This window comes from Dipodomys ordii, unplaced genomic scaffold (genome assembly GCF_000151885.1).
Source record: "Dipodomys ordii isolate 6190 unplaced genomic scaffold, Dord_2.0 Scaffold47, whole genome shotgun sequence".
NCBI lineage: Eukaryota > Metazoa > Chordata > Mammalia > Rodentia > Heteromyidae > Dipodomys > Dipodomys ordii.
In genome coordinates this window covers 2655904-2681784 of record NW_012267263.1, presented here as the reverse complement: position 1 = coordinate 2681784, position 25881 = coordinate 2655904, and the positions used below count along the sequence as shown (strand labels likewise).

General features: G+C 47.0%; 1 protein-coding gene across 2 annotated transcripts in view; it reads right to left on the bottom strand.

The window, feature by feature from the left end:
• Positions 1 to 4923: 4923 nt before the first annotated feature.
• Kcnip3 (Kv channel interacting protein 3, calsenilin) overlaps positions 4924 to 25881 on the bottom strand; it is an 82582-nt gene continuing 61624 nt past the window's right edge. For both annotated transcript variants that reach the window (XM_013019883.1, XM_013019884.1), the window contains 7 exons: positions 13061 to 13185; positions 12548 to 12617; positions 12242 to 12312; positions 9081 to 9188; positions 8343 to 8447; positions 7487 to 7549; positions 4924 to 6849 (listed from right to left, as the gene is read on the bottom strand). In XM_013019883.1, the coding sequence (XP_012875337.1) occupies positions 6802 to 6849; positions 7487 to 7549; positions 8343 to 8447; positions 9081 to 9188; positions 12242 to 12312; positions 12548 to 12617; positions 13061 to 13185 (590 nt within the window). In that variant the 3' untranslated portion in view covers positions 4924 to 6801. The remainder of the gene's footprint in view (positions 6850 to 7486; positions 7550 to 8342; positions 8448 to 9080; positions 9189 to 12241; positions 12313 to 12547; positions 12618 to 13060; positions 13186 to 25881) is intronic.

Here is a 25881-nt window from a genome sequence, read left to right as displayed (position 1 = left end):
AACCATGTGGCACTCCCTTTGAAGGCAGGCAAACTTCCCTTTACAGCCCTGTCGCTTGGGACAAAGTTCAGGTGAAGTGGGTGCCTGTTTACCCAGTGGCTTTCTTGTTAAAGATCGTTGGACTTTGGTGCTCCCCTAATCTGAAGAGGTTTAGTTCAGGCCAGTGGATTAGAGCTGGGGAAGAGGGCTCTGTACCTGCTTTGGGTTGGTAACAGTATCCAAGGTCATAGGGACTTGTCTGAGACAGAGGAGATTGATTCAGACCAAGTAAAGACCAAGAAGCCTATCTAAAATGTTAACACTTGGACCATGGAGGTGCTCAGCAGTGGTCACAAAGCTATATTGACTCTGTAGCCCTTCTCCTGTGTGCAATACATCCTCTAGGGGAAGCAAAACAATCAAGAAGATGCTCCCTGGGTGTGTGTTAAACATACATCTTGAGTAACTCCTACACTGAGAGATGCCACAGTCCCTGACTTCCATTTGGTTTACTCTTGCTTTATTCACAGTTCTATAGGAAGTCAGAGTTCTCTGACACCATCCCTACAAGTTTGAAGTGCCCTAGGTAATGTCTCTCATGGCCTGAATCACTGCCTTGGACCTCTCTCACTGCCTTCTTATGACTCCAAGACTTGAGTTTCCTTTCTACAGAGATTGTGGCTTACTGACAGTGGTCTCATGATGTACACTGGGCTTGGTACACAGAGGGAGTCTGATAAATGTAAGATGGTACTGGCCTTAGTTTATTCCTGGGACCTGAAATCTGAAAGGGCAAAAAAGGGATTACAGTAGTGTGTGTGGCTGGAGTAAAGGAGGCAAAAACCCATTTGGAGCAGACATGAAGGGTTAGGTACTCAGGAAGAGCAGATAGCTCTGGAGTTGAAGACTTTCCAAGGTCCCACAGCTGTGGATGGGCTGATGTTCCTGAGGGCTTCAGGTCCATGAGCAAAGACCAGACAGGGCAGCCTTGAGACTGCATAGAGATCTCCATGGGGAAAGGTGTGAGAACCACCCCCTCAGCTCTTAGAAGCCCACTCCAGGATACTTCCTTCCCCCAGCTCCCAACAGATCACTGTCTCCTTCCTGCTGTCTGGAGCCACTGGAGGGTTTCCTATGCAGGATGTAAGTGGGTTTCCATCAAGATTAAGGTGCTCGTGTTTGAGGACACAGATTCATTTTAGGACACAGACATTGTCTCTCTGGGCACTCAGCTTGATTGATGTACTCTGGATACACTAGTGCAACTGTTACTCAAGTGCTTTTTTATTTAAAAAAATCATGTGGTGAATGAGACAGACTATGAAAGTATCTTAGGGATTATGAAGGAAATGAACAAATAGCTTCTTTTCCACGCAGTATCCCTTGGGACCCCCCAAGGCAGAAAAGGAGAGGAGGCTGGAGTATGTAGCAGGCGTCCCCTGGTGGCAAGGGCACTGCATTTGGAACCACAGGCAAATGGCAATTCTAGTTAAATCCAGCCGGGGATCCTCTAAATGGCAAACTGTCCATTTCTCTGGGAAGCTGCACCCCAGGGGAGGGAATGGGACCTCACTTTTTTGTGCTGCCATGGTAACAAGGCACCTCCTTAGGAGGCCATTTTGTTACTGGAGCCAAGTTCTTGTATCTGTAAACCACAAGTATAAGACTAAGGAATACAGGCAAGGCTTTTATTGAGATATCTGCTTGAGCAAGACCAGAGACTAAGTTCCAAACAAGTCAGGTCACATCAATGGCCCTCTGAATCAATGAAACAAGAACAGCTAATATAGGAAGTGTTCCCACAAGGGTTTCCATCCAGGCCTTACATGCACATAAAGAATTCAGATTTGCAAGGCATGGCTAGTCAGTATCTGAGCTTAGGTATATGTAGGCAACCCCCTGGTCAGCTTTGGCTACTAGAGTAAGGCAAGTTTTCAGGAGACAGACAGTTTTCATCTGTTAGAAGGTTGTGTTTGAAGCTGTTGTATTTTTAACCCTGGGGCTGCATATGAGTTCTTGGTCTCCATTGATGTCCTGGTTTGGCTTTGCTGTAAAAGCACAAAGCAAGTATGATCGTTGTGGGGGGCCATCCCATCATCTGATTGTTATATGCCCATTTTGAGTGCCCCCCAGGTGTCTCAGCTATCTCAGTTGTAGGGTGAAGGAGAAATGCTCAGCACGTAGACTGCACCCTCTTTCCTGTCTGTGGCTGGCTGGCCATGCATGAGAGTGTGATGGTAAATCAGCTTCAGAGGCTTGACTAAAATAGATGGCCCCCTCTTAGCTGGCTGGTCCTCATATGGGCCTTGGAGTTACCACCATAGATGTCTGTCCTTTCTCTGATGGCTCATGATTAATTTGTATTACTTTTCCACAAAAAGAAAAATAAACATGAACACTCCAATAGACAGGAAAGGATAGTGACATCTATTAAGAAACTAGTAAATACGTATGTGGAATGCAGTTCTATCAGAAGATTCCCCCTCCCCTGATTATTATCTACAGAGGCTCAGTGACATGCTTGAAATGACACAGAAAGTTCCAGAATGGAATGAATTGCTATGTCCTACAAGTCACAGGGCTTTCAGAAGCATGGCATGTGTGAAGGAGATACCAGAAATTTGTATTAGGGGCATAGTTTCTTCTCTATCCCCAAGGCAGGATGGAGTGAAGGAGGAGGTCTCTTTCAATGGCCTCACCCATTCTGAGACAGCAGACCCTGTGTTAGTCAATGGGTGGAGCAGAGCATCATCTCAGCACTCAGCTGATTGGGCTAGCCTTGACCCTTGACCTGAGGGCAGCCAGTCCATGGGCTGGCAAGAGTGTGCTAGGGAGAAGGCCACACCCAGCAGGAAGGACAGTCTTCAGACCAATCAAATCTTCTTGGGGGTGTGACTTTAAGAGACAAAAAAGGAACCTGTGTGGCAGGAAGACCCAGCATACTACAGAGAGGCAGAGACACAAAGCAGCCAAGTTTCAGGGAAATAGCACTTGAAGGAATGGCCACGCCCCTATACCAGGACACAAGATGGTTTCCTGGTCCCATGAAAAACATGGACAAACATGGAAATATCCTTGTGCTTATTTAAGCCTGGCTTTATTGTGCAGGCTCTCTCTGCTGTCGTGGAAACAGCATCGAGGAAACAGCTGTCGAGGAAACAGCAATTTTGAGACATGCGCAGGGTCATGCAACTGGTGCGTGGTGAGCTTAAGTTTGAATTCCTGCAGACTGAGCCCTTCCCCTCAATGACTGTTGCAGGAGTAAATGTGCCTGCGTACTTGAGGCCAGCCCAGGGCCCTCCTAGGATTGTGGCATCTCTCTTCTGTTCTCCTCTTGCTTGCAAGATGTTATGCACACCTATTATCTTTCCAGCCCCATGTCTCTGCTCAAGTAGAATTCTCAGCCATAACCAGCCACCTACCCACCATCTTCAAGTGTCCATTCCTCAGGCAGAATTGAGTCCTTTCTCGTCTGTGCTCTGTTTAAAGGTGGCATTAGTTCTTTTTTCCTTCACTTCTTTCAGTTGTCTGCTTCACCCTTATCTACCCCTACCCCCATCTATTTACACCACCTCCAGGTTGGGTATTGGTGGCTCATGTCTATCATCCTAGCTACTCAGAGATCTGAGATTTGAGGATTGTGGTTTGAAGCCAACCCAGGCAGAAAAATCTGAGACTCCATTAACCAATAACAAGCCAGAAGTGAAGGTAAGACTCAAGTGGTAGACTACCGCAGCTATAAGAGCACAAGGCTCTTAGTTCAAGCCGTGGTACCAGCATAATGTAAAATAGGATACGACAGTGTAATCGAGGGGTGACTATAAAATTTATGCACACAATGAAACTCCTCCATGCAATTAATATATACTATTAAAAATTCAAAAAAAGAAAATCAGACCTCAACGTGTAGTGTTTTCAAACCACAGCAATATAGCAATGCACTGATCTGCTCAGCAATCTTCAGGTGTGGCACTGCTCAGCCGTTTCTCTCCAAACCTCAGATTCCCCCCGCCCCGCCCCCCACTCTCTGTATGTGCTGGTATTGTGGCTTGAACTCTCAAGACCTGGGTGCTGTCCCTTAGCTTTTCCACTTGAGCCACAACTCAACTTCCAGCTTTCTGCTGATTTATTAGGGGAGGTAAGAGTCTCACAGACACAATTCTGTCCAGGCTAGCTTTGAACCTCAATCCTAGCTTTGAACCCTAGTCTCTTTAGTAGTTAGGATTACCTGTATGAGCCCTCAGCACTGAGTTAGATTTACACTCTTGAAAATAAACACCAGGAGCTCACACCTGTAATCCTAGCTACTCAGGAGGCTGAGATCTGAGGATCATGGTTCAAAGCCAGCCTGGGCAGGAGAGACCGTGAGACTCCTATCTCCAATAAACCACCAGAAAACCAGAAGTGGTGCTGTAGCTCAAGTGGTAGCGCGCTCGCCTTGAGCTGAAGAGCTGAAGGACAGCGCCCAGGCCCAGAGTTCAAGCCCTACAACCGACAAAAAAAAAAAAAAGAAAATAAACACCAGGAAGCATGGTGCCTTCGGTTACATTATGCTTCTTTCTGCCCATGATTTGCATCCTCCTGCCAAGGGATGCTCAGAACTGACTTCCTGGAAGTGGGAAAGAAAAATGGTCTGAGGATGAAATACAAATGGCACCTCAAGAAATTACTCTGCCCACCAGCTTTGCATTTGGACTCCAGCACTGAAGCTTCTTGTGAAGCGGTCCCCAGGGCTTGCTGAGTACATCTGCTTCTTCCTGACTCCTCAGGCTCAGTGACATCATGCTGGCACTTCATGGTTTCAGGGCGTTTCCTCCCCGGGAGCTAGCATCCATGTTCACCAGCACATCCCTGGCCAGGCAGGAGCTATGGCCAGTAGCAGCAGCACTTCAGAGATGAGACAAAGCCAACCAGAGCCCCTTTTCCTTTGTCAAGTTTATTTTATTAAAATATATAGGACTGAAGACTTGGTGGGCACTGAGACAAGAACCACCCTCCCAGGCCATGTCCATGGGAGACACTTCTGCCATGCAGACATGCGGCTGGCCTGTGTCCCAGCATGGGGGACAGACCCCCTCCTGTTGAATGTGTAGCCACAAGGCCAAAGGGGGCGGGGGACAGGGGAAAAGTGGTGGTCTTCTCCCATGGCCTTGGCCCTTTGCAAGCACAGCAACCCCTGCTGTAAGGTCTGAGCTGAGGATGGTGAGAGGGAGCGGGGTCCTGAGACTCTCCCTCAGACCCTGAACCATAGAAAACTGGGGCACTCCACAGCTGGGGAGAAGGATCCCCTAGTCAGACTGAAGATGGGGTGTCAGTGCAAGTCTGAGTAGGGAGGCCCACCTGTATGGGGGCCACAAAGCTCCCACAGCCCTGGCCATTCTGCCTTTCCTCTGAAGATCCTGCTCTCATTGGGCCAGCCTTGTGTGGATGCCCTAGGACTCCTGGAGCCGGGCCTAAGTGGAGACTGGGCTGTGTGATGGAATGTATCATGTGGGAATGTTCCTGGGGAGGCCTGTGCTGCCTGGGCCTGGACAGGGCTCCTTCTCAGGAAGGCCAGGACAGGTGGGAACAGGAGCTCTCTCCTCTGCAGAGTTCTGTTGACCTGCCACCCAGCTCCAGGCCCCCAGCCCTCACTGTTGGTTCTGAGTGGACATGGGCCACCATTCACAGGGCAGACCCTAGTCCAGTAGAATGCCTTGGTTTGTGCTTTTGAAGGTTGGTGAACTGGGCTGGAATGGCCTTCAAGACCCCACTGCCCTGAGGTACAGGTCCCCTAAGCTTCCTCCTCAAGGCCACTGTATTAGGGCTGCCGGGACCCAAGCCTCAGCCAGAAGTGTCTTGCCCTGGTAAAGCCGAATTCTTGGTTCCCCTCCTGGGCATGGCCTGAGCTTCTGGGGCGCTTGTGCTTTTTATACAGGTTGGAGTGAGGATGCTCACAGAACTTCAGGGTGGGAGCTTGGCCAAGCCACTGTGCTAAGGGACACAGGTGGCAACGAAGAGGAGAGGGAAGCCCCTTTTAAGCCCCTCCCAGCATGGCCTCCTGGCTGCCAGTTCCTAAGCCACAAGACTTCCTCCCAAGACCTAGGGAGGATAGCCTGGTGCTGGCAGAGGGGGGCAGCTCCACCCCTGCCCTCCATGCAGCCAGGACTGGAGCTGGCAAACGACCACTTCAATTTCCCACAGATTCTCCAGGACACTCAACCCTTGTCCTGGGATGGAGTGAGGATGGACTGGAAACTCTTCATCCCCCATGCTTGCCATAGTGTGGGGCCTGGCACAGTCCCCAGTTTAACTCTAGGTTTAAACTCTAGGTTTATGGAACAACTGGGTCTCAGGTCTTCCAGGGGGCAGGAGGCTCTGCCTCCATCTCTTCCTCCTAATTAGAGCCCCTATTGAGCTTTTTTGAGGGCATCGGTTGGAGGGCAGGGAGTGGACTGGTTCCCTATGTCGGGGGAAAGGAGAAGGGACTCTCCTACAAGAGGGGCCTGTGCAGTGGAAGTCATGCCTCCTGGGCTCTTGAGCCGCATCATTCTAGGTCACATCCAGCAACTGACAGATGGGCTGCCCACACCAGAGGCAGCTTTGTCCGACTGGCCTGGGGGCAGCTCTGCCCTCCTGTCTTCCACCACCCCTCTGCCAGCCCAGAGGAAGTGTGTGTGTGTGTGTGTGTGTGTGTGTGTGTGTGTGTGTATGTGTGTGTGTGTTGGGAGCAAACTGCTCATGTTTTTGCAAATATATTGGAAAAATGTTTCTATGGAGGCTGAGGTTTCTTGGGGCTGGAGTGGCAATTAGCCATCACCCAGTGTCCCTCTCCCACATGTCCTAGATGACATTTTCAAACAGCTGCATGGAGCTCATGATATTTTCATCCTGTGTGGAGAGAGGGAGGAGAGGCCTGGTTAGAAAACACTTGGTGGCCAGGGAAGGCTGGTCCCCAAATTTCATTCTACTTGAGCAGATTCCTGTATGGGACTGGGTCTTGCTGGAGGAATGAGGTGACGGTGGAAGCATTGGTCCCCAGTCACCATGCTGACAAGGCACAGCCTGTCTTTAAGCCTGAGGACTGACCCAAAGCCCAGACCTTCTTAGTGGCATGCCCAGTTAGGCCAGGGGCAACTGAAAGGCCACCTGGGAGTGAGGCAGGGGAAGGGAGGAAGGATAGGGAGGGGGTAGATCTGGGAGGAGGGCCTGCAGCAATGCTAGGGAAGTTCTGGGTGCCTTGGCCCCAGCGGCCCTTGGAAGGTCATGGGGCTGCTCACTCTTGGATAGGAGATGCCTGTGCAGGGGAGGGTGGGAGAGATGGGCTGGTAGGAATGGGCAGGGGGTATGTGGGTAAGAAATAAGAGGAGATGAACCTGCAGGAAAGTGAACACAGAGCTTAGAAATTCTTCTGACCCACCTGCCCAGGAGATAGAGAGGAGCCTAGGCCAGCTACTGGCTTACTCCTAGGGGCAGGACCAGGTGGGTGTCTATGAGGGCTCCAATCCAGCCTCCTGATGTCACCTACCTTCTGACAGGTCTCCAGAAACTCATCAATGGTCACAACCCCATCCTGGTTCCGGTCCATTTTCTGTAACCCAAGCCATACCCAAGCTAAATGCATTGTGGACTCACAGGGGTGTACCCTCCAGGGTTAAACCAACCATCTTCTAGTGGTGGACCCACGGAGGTTAGACTCTGTAGGGCTGGAACCTCCAGTGGTGAACCTCCAGGGGAGGTCTCTGACCTCTTCCTCAGGATGCTGTGGTGAGTGGGTGGTGGACTTCTTCCTGTCCAACTAACTTTGGATAAGCAAAGTTCTACTCCCCACTCCCTACCAAAGCCACCTCCTGCCCTACAGCTGACCTCCAAGTCTGCCCCATTCAGTGCTTTCCTGATGGTCTATCGGGACTTATACTCCCGGGATTCATCTCTATGCTTGCTTGACCCCCTCATTTCATGGAGAAGTAGCCAGGGCAGATGGAATGATCACCAAGACACAGAATGGCTGCAGATCTAGAGCCCCCAGGAAGTGAGAGCCAGAGTCTTCAGGCTCCCAGTCTTTCAGGTTTACAAGGACACAAAGAAAGGCAATCCAAATACCACTCATCCTCTAGACCTGTTTCCGATAGGAAGTGGGAAAGTCTTGTCTAGAAGAGGGCATCACCTGCCTGGAAATGACAAGCCTGGAAAGCTCCACCTGTCTTGAGATGGAGGTCAGTGGGGCAGGGTCTGGGTTTTAAGTCACTCCTCAGATTCTGAACGCTAACTAGGGTAAGGCACCAAGTTGCCCCTCCTTATGGGAAGAGAGCAGGTGGCCCCCAAAGCAAGTGCTCCTTCCTCTGCTGGGGTCCCCTCATCCAACACTGATGCGGCTCACTCACCTGGAAAAACCTCTCCACGTGCTCCAGAGGGGCATCTTCTCGTAGGATGGGGTATGTGTGGCGACCCATCATGTCGTAGATGGACTTCATGATGGCCAGCATCTCCTGGGTGGAGAGACAGAACAGGAAACGGAGGGCAGCCTGAGCAGAACACTGGGCTTTGAGGGCCCAGTGTTTGGAGGGGGCTGCCTCACAGGTCCAGGAGCCAACTCCAGGGCAAAGGGGGGCCATGGCATCTGAGGAGAGACAAGCTGGCTCCTCTGGTGTCACCAGCACCATACTCTGACTCTCCTTGAGAAGTTGGAGATAGATTGTTATTTACCAACTTCCTAAATTTATAACCACAGCAAGGATTTCAGATTAAAAAAAAAATCTTTGGGCCAAACAAACAAAACCCATCTGTGGGTCTCTGTAGTGAGGGTCTGTTGCATCTCCTGCCTTAGGGGGCTACACTATCATTTCTCATGGGAGGGGCCAAACCTGGATCCCTTAGCTTTTCTGCTGTCTCTATAGGCAAGAACTTTTGGAACTGGACCAAGATGTGTGGTGGTGGCCGCACCCAAGGCCCCACCCTTTGCCCAGGTGTTCAGGACCCCAAGTCCTAGAGGGGAGGAGTCCTCACGGGTTTCTGTGCCCCAAGGTTAAGCAGGTAGCTGCCAGGGCAGGGATAAAATAGAGAGGGGGAAACGAAGTAGGGCATGGAGTGGCAGGCAAGCCAGTGACCCACCACCCTGGTACCTCTTTGGTAATGTAGCCATCCTTGTTAATGTCATAGAGGTTGAAGGCCCACTTGAGTTTCTCATGGACTGTTCCTCGAAGCAGGATGGAGAGCCCAACCACGAAGTCCTACAGTGGAAAGGGATGGTGAAGAGTGACAAGCCAATGCCCAGGTTCCATTTCCACTGATGTGGTATCAGTGAGCACTGAGTGCACACAGGTGCACCCACATATCTGAGCGCAGGAACCATGTAGGAAGTGAGACTGAGCTCAAGTAAAGCACTTCCGTGTTTGAAGTCTTGGACTGATTGTCTACATTGCTGTGGACAGAGAAGAACTGGGGTGCTCTTGAATTCAGGGCCTTGTGCTTCCTAGGCAGGCACTCTATCTCATGAGCCATGCCCCAGCCCTTTGGCTTTAGTTTTTCAGATAGGGTCTTGTGCTTTTGCTAAGGCTGGCCTTGGTCAGTAATCCTTCTAACTCCACCTCCAGAGCAACTGGGATTACAAGTGTGTACAACCACACCCCACACTTTGGAGAGCTTTTAAAATAGTGTGCTTTACTTTCAGTTCCCCAGCATCTGCATGTTGAAGGTGCTTAAAAACTTCCAGCTTAATAAGGTAAACTAAAGGTGTTCAATTCCTGAGTGTTACCTGTGGGCTGGCCTCACCTATGGGATGTGGCAGATGATATATTATTTAGACGATAGGTTATGCCTATTCAAGTGATCTCCATGTACAAAATTTTTGTTATAGTAATTGGTGGGAAGTAAGTTTTTCTCACACCTTCTGGAAGGTTTGATAGTTAGGCCTTCCCTTCCCCATTAGGTTCTTGGGCTACTTTGAAAGCAAGGGGTAGCCACAAAGGACTCAGTACCTATTGAACTATTAGATTTTTCTAGATATGAGAAAGCCTGCGTCATGAGAGAAAATGACCAAGGGAAACAGAAAAGCAATTTGGAAGAATAAAAAAGTTATTCTAGGAGAGAAAAAGAAAACTTAACAGAAACTATTAAATTCAGAGTTTAGAAATCCCTTCAAACAAGAACAGGAGGCTATTAAAAAAGAGGAACAGGGCCTGGAGGTGTAGCTCAAGTGGTAGAGCTCCTACCTAATAAGCGCAAGGCCCTGAGTTCAATACCATCCAGTACCACTAAAAAAAGCAGGTGGGTCTCTCACAAAGTAGAATAAGAAGCTAAAGAGCTGTTAAGTAGGAAAGGGCACACTGAGAGGTACATTCCAGAAGGCCAACATGAGACACGAGTTCCAGAACCAGAGAAAAGGCAGGAAAACACGTCAGAGAAACCAGGATTTCCTAGAACAAAAGGTTAAGAGCCCCCTTACCACACCAGGCCAGGGTGTACATGGGGTGCTCAGCAGAGACCTGAAAAGGTAACTCAGCATGCAAGCAGGCATGGAAGGTGACTGCCTTGGAAGGGGATGAGACATGCCCTTGGAGGACAGCACTCATTGGTAGCCAGGTATACCCTGCTGGACCAATGGTAGGAGAAGCAGCTCACTGTGGGTGGGGGTTGGGATGGTACAGAGAAGTGGCTACACTCACCAGACACTCACTGTCCTCAACTTTCAAATGAGCAGCTCAGCCAATGCCACTTTTAACCCAGACATATTGGGTACTGAGAAGGCATCAACATCAAAGGCTTGTTTGGAAAGTGTGGAGGGCTCAGGAAGGTACTCCTTCAGCCAGAAGGCTTCAGCACTAACACCCTTATCTCAGCTTCTGACAGAGCCTGCTCCTTCAAAGACCTACACTTTGAATGACCACCAGATTGCTCCCTCTGCAGAAGTGATGAGCACAGGAGGGAGGGAAGGATGACCATGACATTGCAGACCGCTGCAATGTCAAAGGGGTCCTGCCAAATCTGTCTGATCATCTTTCCCCTTCTCTTTTGTGCTCACTGGTATTTTCCACATGCTAGGACATTGGTATTACAGATGTAATAAAAAGCCTAACACTGTGCTCACTAAGCAATGGTCCCTCCAGTCCAGAGGGAGGGGGCTGTGGTCACAGAGCAGGGCCGGGACCTCCGGCTGCCTGCGCCCATCCAGTATGTCAGTGTGTGGCAAGCACAGTGTAAAAATAAACCTGGCTATGTTATTGATGAGTTATTATTACACCCGGCTGGTGCAGCCAGGGCCCTTCTGAGCCAGTTGCCTGCTCGGCTGCTTTCCTGTCCACTGCCCTTGGCCCTGGAAGCTGATCTGGGCACTGATCGATCAGACCGGGCTCTCAGTGAGGTTTTCCTCTCTGAAGAGGTTTCAGCTTTTTGCCTGCAGCTATTTTTAGGGGCCTGGGCTCCACAGATGGAGCCGCTCTGAAATGATCCCATGTGGCCAGGCCTGGGAGGAGCGTAGGCAAGGCCTTCCTGGGGAAAGCTGTCTGGTGTGGTGGCGAAGGGCTCTGGTCTCCTTCCCAACCTTGAGAAGGAAGGGGCTTCACTCAGAATCCAGCTGGGATGACTGTCCCAATTGTTCAAGTTGCTTTCTGGATTTTCTGGCCCATTCATTCATTCATTCGCTAAAAGTACATTGTGACTTGAAGTCCCACTATGAGCAATCCAGATCTCTGGAATAAACTCTGACCCCTTTAAAATGGCAAATTAAAAAATGTAAATTTATAGCCTGGCACTGATGGCTCATGTCTGTAATCCTCACTGCTCAAGAGGCTGATATTTAAGGATCTTGATTCGAAGCCAGCCTACTCAGTCAAGTCTGGAAGACTCTTATCTCCAATTAACCAGCAAACAAACAAACCAACCAACAAAAAACAACCAACCTCAAAGTGGGGGATTGGCTCAAGTGGTGGAGTGCCAGCCTTGAGCCAGTAAGCTGAGCAAGAGCGTGAGGTGGCTCCAGTGTCAGCACTCTCCCCCCACCCCCGCCCTCTCTTTATATATAATAAAATACAAATTCATGTTGGATCATATTAGTATGCATTTATAATTCCCTTGGATGATAGAGCTGGACTCAAACTTCTGGAATAGAAAAGAAGGCTGAGAATACAGTGGACACAAAATCCTGACCCAGCCAAGCAACTAGCTTAGCAGCCCACCCTTTCCCACTGAGGGGTTAGATCATTCCCCCATCTCAGCAGCACTGAGGGGGTGGCAGCAGGGAAGGAGATCATTTTGCAGGCCACAGGGGCAGGCATGTGGGACCTACCTCGAAGTGGATGGCCCCGTTCCCATCAGCATCAAAGGCATTGAAGAGGAAGTGTGCGTAGGTGGTGGCATCTGAGGGCAGCAAGGGTGAGGCTGGGGTTGGGGGTGCTGCCTCGTGGGAGGCCATCCCCCGCCTCAGGCAGCCCCCCACCGGGGACTCCAGCTTCACCCTGGGTAACAGGCTCTATTCTAATGAGACAGAGGCAGTAGTGGACTTCCAGAAGTGAGGGGCAGGAAGGGAACAGAGTGGCAGTAGGGTCTGCTCAAATGAAGGGGGTACGGTAGGGAAGCCTGGCCTTGGACTCACCTCCCTGAGGGAAGAACTGTGAGTAAATGAGTTTGAAGGTGTCTTCATCCACCAGGCCTGTGGGACACTCCTGCAGCGGGAAGCCACCTTACTCAGTGACCTCAGTCACCATGTTCCTCCCCGCCCCCAGCTCCGCCCCTGACTTTACAAGCTTGGCCTCTCCTCTGCCCTTTCTGCAGGACACCCACTGCCTGCGGTACCTCTGGGAACCACTGATCAGGAAGCCCGGGTGGGGGTTGGGGAGAGACAGGGGGTGGACAAGAAGGTGGTGGCTGGCCACGTCGCGCACATTCTACAGAGATAGGAGGGGGTGGCCTTCACATGGGCCTTCCCCATCCCCACCCCCACCCCAAACAGCTTTTGCAGAAAACAAGAGTCCTATAAAGGCCGCTAGGGTCCTCACTGTGCTCTGGAGAAGTTTCTAGAAGACTCCCTGGCGCATGATCCTTCCTGTTTGGAGTCAGGTAGGGCTGGATCTCCAGGGCCTCTCCTGGAGACACAGGAAACACTCACATTCTTGAAGCCTCGGTAGAGAGACTGAAGCTCCTTCTTGGTGAACTTGGTTTGTGCCTGCAGCTGGTCTAGGCCTTCTGGCTGATGGCGCACTGTGGACAGTTCCAGCTCACTGTCACTGCTGTCTGGAGGGAGACACAGACCCAGAAGGGAGTGGTTAATGGACAGATGCCAGGACATGGGCTGAAGGTGGGGGTGGGAGAACTCTTGGATGACCTCCATTGATAGCCTCACATGATGTGCACTGCACAAATGAAGGGGCCATGACTGACCGGCATGCTCACTAGTCATTGCTCCTGGCTATTCTGCTTCCCTCCTCCCAGACAGATTAGGTCTTCCCCACTCGCTTCTCTCAGGGCGTGCTCACCCCATCAGTTGAGAGTAGGAGCTAGTCTTGTTCTACAGAGTCACTGAGTAAGGAAAGGCAGGAGGAAAAAGACAACACAACAGGCCCAAGTGACCCTAAAGCTTCATCCTCATCATCCACGCAGCCCTCCCTGACTTCACCCAGAATAGGAAGGGGACCCTTCTTGTCTTGTTTCAACCTCCCGCACAGCTGCACAGCCACATCTGGTGCAGGAATATATTCCATTTGGGTAGGTCAGAGTTTCAGAGCCCACAGGGGGGGTCCGGTCGTGGGGCCTGAACTCTGGGCCTGAGCACTGTCCCTCAGCTCTTCAGCTCAAGGCTAGCGCTCTACCACTTGAGCCACAGCGCCACTTCTGGCTTTTTTCTTTTTGCTTATGTGGTGTTGAGGAATCGAACCCAGGGCCTCAGGCACGCAAGTCAAGCGCTCTACCACTGAGCCACCTTCCCAGCCCCGTGGGTCCAGACCTTTCTAAGAACAACACACAAAAACCTGAGCTATGGCTATCTTTGGAGCAAGGTGGGACTTCAGGTGATTTTTCCTACTTTGGAAATTAAAAAACAAACAAACATCTTTGACTTTCTTTGGTATGGCACGTTATCATGTTTACAGGGCAAAATAAAGCTGTAGAGAAGGGAGCATTCAGTGCCTACTCTTTGGTGGAAGCAGAATTCTTTCTCTTTCTCTCCTTTATATTCCAGTACTGGAGCTTGAACTCAGGGCCTGGGCACTGTCCTTTAGCTTTATCACTCAAAGATGGTGCTCTACTACTTGAACCACAGACCCATTACCAGGTTTTTTTGCTAGTTAGAGATAAAAGTCTATTAGATTTGTCTGCCTGAGCTGGCTTCAAACTTCAATCATTAGATCTCAGCCTCCTAAGTAGCTAGGATTACAGGTGTGAGCCACCAGCACTGGGCAGCATGCTTTTATTGGAGACTGTTGCTCCTACTGACACAGGATGCACGAACAGCACAGTGCCACCAGCCTCCTCCTGGACCATCAGAATAGTGAGATGCATAGATATGCATCTCTATGCATATAGAGATGCATAGATATGCACAGATTCATATCTATGCCCTCTCCTGCCTCTCCCTCTGCAGGGATGGGGATCCTAATGGCATTGCACCTTTGTGTTCCTCTCCTAAGAATATCCTCCTTTGGTCTCCCTACGTGTGAATGCCAGGCAGCAAAGTTTATTGGACTCCATCTCTAAGTGACCAGCAAAAAGCCTAGCTGGGACATGACTGAAGTGGTAGAGCTCCAGTCGTGAGCAAGAAAGAGAGCTGGAGGCACCAAGTTGTCCCAAGACTGGCAAAACCAAACACAGAGAGCGGGGGAGGAAGAGAAAGAGGGAGGAAGAAGAAAAAGAAGAGAGGAGAGGGGAGGGGAGGTACACCTGCCCAGCTAACTGCACATGATGTAGACATTAGCTTTTCTCCTTCTCTGAGAACTATCTCTGCCCTGTGGAGAGCAAATCTCTCCACCCAGGCATGCTCTCACCTACTCAAGCACATGCCTCCAGCAATCTGTCCCATTTTTCTCATCACATCCTTTCCCTCTTCTGTGGCCCAGTCCCATCATTGCATAGATGTACTGTTAAATCTAGCAATCCCTTAGTCAAATAAAAGTATGGGCAAGCCCCATGGCCAGCAATTCTACTCTGGGTAATTTCTGCAGAGATTCTCCAGCTAAGGGAATCTATACAAGTATGCTCACAGCAGCAATATTTTAGGGATAGAGAGCTGGAGGCAACTCACAGTAGGTAGGAAAAATACAAAGGAAGTCCACTGCAGAGAACCACACAGTGGGTTAGATGTGCAACCCAAAGGCAGACGTTTCAGATGCATGAATAAACAAAATTAAGTTATGTGCTATTTACACAGAAGATATCCTTATCCAGTGCCAATGGTTCACGTTTGTCATCCTAGCTACTCAGGAGGCTGATATCTGAGGATCATGGTAGAAGCCAGCCTAGGCAAGAAAGTCTGTAAGATTCTTACCTCCAATTAACCGCAAAAAGCTGGAAGTGGAGCCGTGGCTCAGGTGGTAGAGAGCTAACTATGAGTGAAAAAGCCAAGTGAGAACAAGAGGTCCTGAGTTCAAGCTCCAATACTGGCATAAGTGCTTTGCACATGGCAAAGCGTGTGTGTACATGCACACACACACACACACACACACACACACACACACACACACACTACTACTACTACTACACCCAAAGCAAAAAAAAATTAGAACTAAATGGAGAATCTGAGAAATCACAACAACAACTGGAGAGTTCAGTGTTCTTTTTCAATGACACAAGAAAAGATATAAAAGATTTAGAAACCGCTATAAACCAATTTGATCTAATTAATATTTATAGAACATTATAAAACAACTGTAGAATACACTTTTTTTCCCCACAAAAGCACATTCTGTGTTTACCAAGATTTATCAGATGCTGGAGCACAAAACAGACTCTGATCACAAGGATAAGAAGTTAAAATTCAAACCAAGAATTTGAATAGTTAGAAAAATCCCAAATATCTGGAAACTAAACAATATACTTCTAATAACCTATATGTCAGGGGAGAAAAATTGATAAAGTGAATTTGAATTGAGTGACAGTGAAAATGCAGCTTATCTTAATTTCCTGGGCGAAGGCAAAGCTGTGTTTACAGAAACTATATAGCTTTAAATCCCTTTATTAGAAAAGAAAATAGAGGGCTGGGCATGTGGCTTAGTGTTAGAGCGCTTGTCTAGCATGCATGAAGCACTGGGTTTGATACCTCAGTATCATATAAACCGAAAAAGCCAGAAGTGGACTGGCAAAAAAGGAAAGAAAATAAATGGTTTGGGATATGGCATAGTGGTAGAGTGCTTGCCTAGGTTTGATTCCTTGCTACTATGTAAGTAAAATAAAATTAAATAAATAAAAAAATTAAAAAAGAAAACAGATGTAAAACCCATTATATAAACTTTAGATCTAACCTTTTTAGAATCTAGAAAAAGAGCAAGTTAAATTCAAAGTAAATAGAAGAAGCTAGGTGTGGTAGTCTATGCCTATAAGCTGGTCATTTGGGAGAATGGAGGTTTGAGGCTAGCCTAGGTATATGCAAAACCCCATTCTCAATCAACAGCTGAGTACACTGAGGATGATGAGGGCCTGTCATCTCAGTTATGTGGAAATCTGGGAGTAAAGAGGTTCTAGGCCACCTTGGGCACAAAGGTTCATGATAGTCTGTCTCCATGGTGGCCCATTTCTGTCATCCCAGTAATAACACAAAGCCCAGAGTGTGTCCAGATTCCTGCTTGGGCAGGAAATGAGACCCTACCTAAAAAATAGCTAGTACATAAAAGGGCTTGAGGCATCGCTCAGTGGTAGAGTCCCTGCCTAGAAAGCATGAGGCTATGGCTACCAAAAAGCAAAACAATCAGGAGTACAAGAAATAGTCAAAAGAAGAATACAGTTCAATGAAAAAGAAAACAAACAGAAAAATCGATGAAGTCATTAAGAAATTAAGTAGATAAGCTATAGACTCAGAAAGCATATGTCAGCACATGTACCTGACAAATGACTCATCTCAGAATATGTAAAGAACTTCTACAAACCAAGAGGAAGACCAGTAACTAAGGATAAGCAAAGATACATGTCCACAAGTCTTGTACAAGGCTATTCGTAGTAGCTTAAGCCAGGTGCAGTGGCATACATCTATAATCCTGGCTACTCAGAAGGCAGAAGTAGGAAGATCATGGTTTGAAGTCAGCCTCTGCAAGTTAGCAGGAGATCTATTTGAAAAACAAGTTAAACATAAAAGGCTTGGGAGTATGGCTCAAGTGGTAAAGCACTTGCCTAGCAAGCACAAGACCCTAAGACTAATTCCCAACTCTGCAAGATGTTTCACAGTAGTTGTATTTTTTAATTCTGTGACCAGCCCATGAACTCAGGGCCTCACGCTTCTGCTTAGTTTACTTGCTTAGCTAGTGCTCTACTACTTGAGCCATATCTCCAGCCCAGCTTTTTGCTGGCTAACTGGAGATAGAGTTTCACAGACTTTTCTGCTCAGGTTTGCCTTGATGCTCCAGATGCCTCCTGGGTGGTTAGAGTTCTAGGTGTGAACTACTGGTATCTGGCCCCACTATAGCTCTATTCTTTTTTTTAAAAATTACTTTATTGTTGTTTTAGAGGTGATATACAGTGGATTACCTTTACATACATCAGGTAATTAGTACATTTCCTTCCTTTTGTATATTATCATCTGTTCCCTTCTTCTCTCCCATTCCCTCCCTTCCATCTCCACCCATGTGTTTCCTGGTTCACTTTAATCAACGTCCAGTGCAGCCAGTGAGCTCTATAGCTGCACTTTTTCACCTGTTTCCCACTGATTCTGTGCCCTCCCCCACCTTCCCTCAGATGTGCACATGTATGCACAGTATATGAAGAATATAGTCGTCACGGGCTGGGAAGGTGGCTCAGTGGTAGAGTGCTTGCCTTGCATGCCTGAGGCCCTGGGTTTGATTCCTCATCACCACATAAACAGAAAAAGCCGGAAGTGATGCTGTGGCTCAAGCAGTAGAGCACTCCCCTTGAGCTGAAGAGCTGAGGGACAGCGCCTAGGCCCAGAGTTCAGGTCCATGACCGGCAAAAAAAAAAAAAAGAAAAAGAATATAGTCGTCTGAAAATGAAGAGACTAATTAAGAAATGGTCTTTTGTTTCCTTATCTTTGGAGTTCATTTCAGTGTGAAGATTATTTTATATACATATGAAGAGGCACTTGGGTATTACAACTTGGTGATTTTCTCTTAAGATTATCATCTTTTGGTCTCACTGTATATGGGTATCTAGAATCCTGTATAATTTGTCATTTCCTGTTGAGTTTTAAATCTAACTTCTGCATATCAGGGAGAACATGTGCCATTTGTCTCTGATCTTGGCTTACCTCGCTCAACATGATTTGTTCTAGTTCCATCCATTTCCCTGCAAATGACATTATTTTATCCTTGCTAACAGCTGTGTAAAATCCCATTATATATAGGTACCACACTTTTTTGATCCATTCATCTAAAATGGGGCATCTGAGTCATTTGCATATCTTGGCTATTATGAATAGTGCAGCAGTGAGCATCGATGTTCAGATGTCCTTATCATATGCTGGCTCATGATGTTCAGGGTAGATGCCTCAGAGTGATATGGCTGGGTTGCAGGGAATGTCTATGTTTAGTTTTTTGGGAAATGTCCAGATTGCTTTCCAGAGTGGTGGCATTAGTTTACATTCCCACTAGCCGTGCAGTAGAATTCCTTTTTCTCTACATCCCCACCAGCATTTGTCACTTTTTTTGGGGGGGGTCCGGTCATGGGGCATGAACTCTGGGCCTGGGCACTGTCCCTCAGCTCTTCAGCTCAAGGCTAGCACTCTACCACTTGAGCCACAGTGCCACTTCCAGTTTTTTTTCTTTTTTGCTTATGTAGTGCTGAGGAGTCGAACCCAGGGCCTCATGCATGCAAGGCAAGTGCTCTACCACTGAGCCACCTTGCCAGCCCCCACCAGCATTTGTTGTCAGAATTCAAAATAGTGACTAGTCTAACTGGGGTAAGGTGGTATCTCAGGGTTGTTTTAATTTGCATTTCCTTTACAGTCAGGGATGATGAGCATTTCATCATGAGTTTCTTAGCTACACTTACCTCGTCTTGTGAGAAGTCTCTCCTTAGCTCCCTTGCCCATTGAGTGACAGATTTTATTAGGTTTGGGAGGGGTTAGTTTCTTGAGTTCCCTGTATATGGGGCATTGGGCCTTTGTCTGATGTGTTGCTGGTAAAGATCTTTTCCCTATTGGTTGGCTGTCTTTCTAGTTTATTAGCTATGTCTTTAGCTGTGCAGAAACTTTTTATTTTAATGTAGTCCTATTTGTCAATTCTCTCTCCTATCTGTTGTGACACTGGGACTCTATTCAGGAAATTCCTGCCTGTGCCCATAAGGTCTAGTACCTCTCCTATTCTGTCTTGCAGTAGTTTCAGAGTTTCAGGTCTGATATTGAGGTCTTTAATCCATTTTGAGTTGATGTTAGTGCCTGGAAACAAGCAGGGATCCACGTTCAGTTTTCTGCATGTGGCTGCCCATTTTTCCCAACACCAATAGTTGAAGAGGCTGTTTTTTCCACTATATGTCTTTGGCTCCTTTGTTGAATATCAGATGGTTTAATTATGAGGTGTTTTTTTGTTGTTGTTTTGGTCTGTTGTGGGCCTGAACTCTGGGCCTGGCTGGGCACTGTCCCTCAGCTCTTCAGCTCAAGGCTAGTGCTCTACCACTTGAGCCACAATGCCACTTCCAGCTTTTTCTGCTTATGTGGTGCTGAGGAATCAAACCCAGGGCCTCATGCATGCAAGGCAAGTACTCTACCACAGAGCCAACTTCCCAGCCCCAATTAAGAGATTTTATTTTTGGGTCTTCTAATCTGTTCCACTGATCTTTGGGTCTATTTTTGTGCCAATACTAAGCTGTTTTTGTTATTATGGCTCTGTAGTAGAGCTTGAAATCTGGTATTGTGATACCGCCTGCATTGCTTCTTAAGCCTAGAATTTCTTTGGCTCTTCTAGGTTTTTTTTGTTGTTCTATATGAATTTTGGATTGTTTTCTCTACTTCAGTAAAGAACATCATTGGAACTTTGAGAGGAATTGTATTGAATTTGTCTATCATTTTGGCAGAATGGCCATTTTCACAATATTGATTCTACCTATCCATGAACATGGAAGGTCTTTCCATTTCCTGGTGTCCTCTTTGATTTCTTTCTTTAGATTTTTATAGTTTTCACTAAATAGTTCTTTTACATCTTTGGATAGGTTAATTCCTAAATATTTTATTATTTTGAGGCTTTTGCAAATGGGGCGTTTTTCCTGATTTCCCTTTCTGCTTGTACATTGCTGGCATACAGAAAGTGTACTGATTTTTGTGGGTTAATTTTGTATCCTGCTACTTTGCCAAAGTGGTCAAATAACTGTTGGAGTTTAGGAGTGGAGTTTTTCTTTTGGTCCTTCAGGATTATATCATCTGCTAAAACAGGGATGGTTTAATTATTTCTTTCCCTATGTGGATCCCTTTAATGTCTTTTTTGCCTTATTGCTTGGCTTAGGATTCCAGAACTATATTGAAGAGGAGTGGAGAAGTAGGGATCCTTGCCTTGTTTCTGACTTTAGGGGAAACAGTTCTAGTTTTTCCCCATTTAGTATAATATTGGCTATTGGTCTGTTGTATGTGGCTTGTATTGTTTTAAGGAATGTCCCTTCTATTCCTAGTTTCTCTAGAGCTTTTAACATGAATGGATGTTGTATTTTATCAAGGCTTTTTCTGCATCTATTGAAATGATGATGTGATTCTTGACCTTGACCTTGTTGATGTGGTTAGTTACATTTTGTGTATGTTAAGCCATCCTTGCACTCGTGGGATGAAGCTTACTTGGTGATAATTCATGATTTTTAAAATTTGTTTCTGGATTCTGTTGGCTAATGTTTTATTGAAGAGCTTTGCTTCTGTGTTCATCAGAGAAGTTAGTCTGTAGTTCTCTTTTTTTGTTGGATCCTAACCTGGTTTGGGGATGAGTGATATTAGCTTCTTAGAATGAGTTTGGGATTGCTTGCCTCTGCTTCTATTTCATGGTAAAGTTTGAGGAATCAATGCTCCTCAATTAAAAGTCTTATAGAATTCTGTGGTGAAACCATCTGGGCCTGGACTTTTCCTTGTTGGAAGTCTTCTGATTACTTCCTCTATCTCTTCGTATGTTATTGGTTTATTTAGTTGTTTTATATCTTCTTGGTTCTGCTTAGGCAGTTTTTATGCTTCTAGAAATCCATCCATTTCTACTAGGTTTTCCTTCTCAAGTATTGATTTTGAAGGTAGTTCATAGTCATTTGGATTTCTTGGATGTTTGTTGTCATGTTTCTTGTGGCATCTCTGATCTTATTGAGTTGAATCCTCTCTTTTTTTTTTTCAGAACTCTCACAAGTGGTCTCCCAAATTCATTAATTAAAAAAAAACCTAGCTTTTTGTTTCATTGATTTTATGTAAAGTTTAAAAAAAATTTTTTTTTTTGTTAGTCAAGGGGCTTGAACTCTGGGCCTGGCTGCTGTCCCTCAGCTCTTCAGCTCAAGGTGAGTGCTCTAGCACTTGAGCCACAGCGCCACTTCCAGTTTTTTGGTGGTTAATTGGAGATAAGAGTTTCATGGACTTTTCTGCCTGGGATGGCTTTGAACCGAGATCCTCAGGTCTCAGCCTCCTGAGTAGCTAGGATTACAGGCCTGAGCCACTGGTGCCTGGCTAGTTTTTTAAATTTCTATCTCATTGATTTCTATCCTAACATTTGGTATCTCTCGCTATCTAGTAACTTTAGATTTAACTTTTTTTCCCTTGCTTTCCTAGCAGTTTTAATTGCATCATGAGGTTATTTACTTGAGTTGTTTCTTTTTTCTTTATGTGTTTGCTTAGGACTATGTCCCCTCAACAATACTTTTGCTGTATCCCAGAGGTTCTGTTGTGATGTATTTTCATTTTCATTGAGGTGTAAGAATTTTCTAACTTCTTCCTTAAATTCTTCTGTGACCCAGGTGGTATTCAGTAGTGTGCTGTTCAGCCTCCATATATTTGGGTAATGTATCATGAAAGGTTTTTTTTTTGGGGGGGGGGAGTCCGGTCGTGGGGCCTGAACTCTGGGCCTGGGCACTGTCCCTCAGCTCTTTAACTCAAGGCTAGCGCTCTACCACATAAGCCACAGTGCCACTTCCAGCTTTTTTCTTTTTTTGCTTATGTGGTGCTGAGGAATCGAACCCAGGGCCTCATGCATGCAAGGCAAGCACTCTACCACTGAGCTACCTTCCCAGCCCCTATGAAAGGTTTTAGTTTCACCATCAAATGTAAATTATAGCTTTGCTGGGTACACTAATTTGGGTTGGTAATTGTTGATCTTCAGGGCTTGGATAATACCATTCCAGGCTTTCCTTGCATTGAGGGTTTGTGTGGAGAGGTCCAAAGTGGTTCTGATTTTCTTTATATTGTAATATAGTTTCTTCTTTGATTTTTCAGCATTTAAAATCAATTCCTTGCTACTCAAGTCTATGGTTTTTACTATGATGTGTCTAGAAGTGTTTCTTCTAGGATCCTATTAGGTGCTCTATATGCTTCTGGTATGTGGGTTAGATTTTTCTCTCTTAAGATGGGGGAAGTTTTCTGTAATTATCTTACTAAACAGGTTTTCCATGCATCCACTATGAAATCCCCCCCCCGCCCCCATCAATCCCAATTACAGGTAGATTTGATTTCTTGGCTGAGTCTGCCAATTCTTGGCTTTCCTTTTGGTAATTTATGAATGTTTTTTCTATACCTTTGACTTTCTGTTCCAGATCCTCTATTTTATCCTCGACTCCCTGATATTCTATTTTCCATCTCACTTATTCTGTTATCTATGGCTTCCATTGTGGTTTGCATTGTGGAAACTGAACCATTCATTTGTGCTTCCGATATCAGTTCTCAAAGTGTTAATTTCATCTTTTAATGAGGTGTATACTGTGTGTATTTTTGTCTGCATCTCTTTTTTAGAGTCTTAGAATTCCTTTGCCATTTCTTCTTTGTGCTCTTGAAATTGCTTTTGCATATCTCCTTTTATTTCATTGGTCAATTCTGTCATCATTTCTTTTTTTTTTTGTCATCATTTCTTCAATGGTTCTATTGTCTTCCATTTCTTCTTCACTCTCATTAGAGTTCTTTCCTGGATTGCTGTTGGCTCTTGGATTTGGTTTGTTGTCTTGATTGCCCATGAATTTTGCCATCTTTTGTTGTGCTTTATGCCTTTGGGTTTAGGGATTATCAGGGCCATGGCCTGAGCTTAGCCTCTTAGTGCTTGACAGGTGGCAGCCTTCATTTGGCCCGAACTAGTTCAGGCTAGGTAGGCTAACCTACGCTGAGACCCCAGGCCAGCTAGTCTGTGCATGTGCTCAGCCTTGGCTGAAAGGAACGCCGTCCACTCTGCAGCAGGGGCTGGGAAGGTTAGATTTGGGCTTCCGAGATAGGCATTGGCTTAAAAAGGGTTGGGCTTCGCATGGGTACACAGGATTTTGTTTGTGCCTTGGCCCTGGGTGGGCTCTCTCCCCCCAAGTGGCCAGAGCTTGGTGTGCGGCGTCTTGTGTGCGTGAGTATGAGTTTCATGGCTCCCAACAGTGGTGTGCTTCTGATGGGCTGCTCCTGACGGCTGGCACATGCAAGTATTTCACAGCTCCCAACAGAAGTGTGTTCTGTTAATGGCCGGTGTGTACTTGTAGTTTGCAGTTTGTGGCTGCTGACAGGGGCCGATGTGCAAGCAATTCAGGGGTCTGCTCTTCTCGACAGGGCCCGGTGTGCAGGTAATTTGTGACTCCTGCCTGGGCTGGTGCACGCCCTCCCTTAGCGGCTCTTGATGAGGGAACACTCCGCCAGTAGCTGGCATACACACCCAGTTGTGGTTCCCAATAGGAGAGCCCTCCACCAGCCAATGCTTGTTCAGACCTGTCTGTTACAGAAGGCTGGGAGGGGGACTCATTCTGGAATGAAGGGGTAGGTCCCCATAGGTGAGTAAATTTTAGTACTCAGACCATCCCGCTCACTCTCCCGATAGCCAGGGCTGTGGGGGACACACTCAAGTATAAGTCCCTGTGACCTCCCACTGGAAGCCAACAGGTGGGGTGTGGGGAGTGAGGAAGAGCTCTGGCCTCTTTGTCCTCTTCAAGTGTGGTGTTCTTCCTTGGGTGGGAGGGAGAGGGGTTGGGGTCAAGCTCTATGGGTCACCACCAGCACTGGTCTCCTGTGTGTTTGGGAGGGGGTCTGGGGGGGTGTCCCTGGCACAGTCCTCATTGATCCTGGAACTGGCTGTGGGCTGACCAGCGGTGCTGTGGCAGATCTCTCTCTGTGCACTGTAGTTTGCCAAGTCTGGCGTCACACTCTGCTGTGTTGGTTGTGGGTGGTGCAGTGGGGCTGTGGGAGCTGTCAGGATCTGGGTGTCGGGGTACCTCACCTCTGGTCTCTGTCTCTATGTGTCTGGGTCTGGCACTGTGGGAGTTTTCTGTGTCTGGATTATGCAGTCCTCTGGTAGTCCTGGAGTCCCTGGCAGCCGTGGGTCACTTTTGCGGATTAGCCACACTGCTGGTGCAGGATGGGGGAGAGGTCTTCACAATTTTCTATCCTTGTATGTGCAAATTATGTTTTTTTCCAGTTTTTGTGAGTCTCTGCTTGCTCATTTATTTGTTATTGTCAATCCCTTGGGGGAGCTGCATGCTGTATAGCTCTATTCTTAATAATAGCACACTGAACTCCAGGTGCTAGTGGCTCATGCCTGTATCCTAGCTATTCGGTAGGGTGAGATTTGAGGATCATGGTTCAAAGCCACCCTGGGCATGAAAGTCCATGAGGTTCTTATCTCCAATAATACTCAGATAAAGCCAGAAGTGGCACTCTGGCTCAAGTGGTAGAATGCTAGCTTTGAGCAAAAGAAGCTCAGGAACAGCACCCAAGCCCAGAGTTCAAACCCCAGGACAAGCAAAAAAAAATGTCCCAAATTGAGCTAGGTGCTGATGGATCATACCTGTAATCCTAGCTACTCCAGAGGCCGAGATCCAATGATGGAGGGTCAAAGCCAACCTAAGCAGGAAAGTTCGTGAGACTCTTATTTCCAATTAATTACTAAAATGCTAGAAATGAAGGTGTGGCTCAAATGGCAGAGCACTAGCCTTGAGTGAAAAAGCTAAGGGACATTGCCTGGCCCCTGAGTTCAAGTCCTACTACACTGTGTGTGTGTGCGCGTGCACGCGCGCGCGCACGCACACACACACACACACACACACAGAGTACCAAACTACTATCAACAGATGAATGGAAATATGACACATTTATTATAATGGCTATTCTGTATTTTAAAAAGAACTACTGATAAATGTAACAACAGGTGCACATCTCAAAAGTTATGTTGAGCAAAAAGGCCAGATGTGAAAGAGTTTATATTGTACGATTTTATTTATACAATGTTCTGGCACAGGCAACACTACTAATGGCATCATGACAGAAAACAGTGCAACAAGTGATGGTTACCAGGGTGCATTCAAATGTCAAAACTCACTGAACACTGAACACTTGTGGACTTTGTGGTATGTAAATTAGGCCTCAGTCAACAGAAAGAAATGTGTTGATTAGACTTCTGCTTTCAGTCATGATGAGACAGTGAGCACGAAACTCTGCAAACAACTTTAAAACTATAAAACAGCACACGAGGCAAGTGTCTTTGGGTTTTGACTAGGCTGCACAGGGCTATGATGTTTAAGAGCAGGGAAACTGAAGTGTGTACCACCTTCCACCTTGATTGCTCCCCGGAGACACTATCCAGATCACTGCCAGGGAGGTGAGACTCAATCCAGGGAGCAGTAGTCTTGCTCAGTGACAAGGAAGAGATCTGAGTTTGG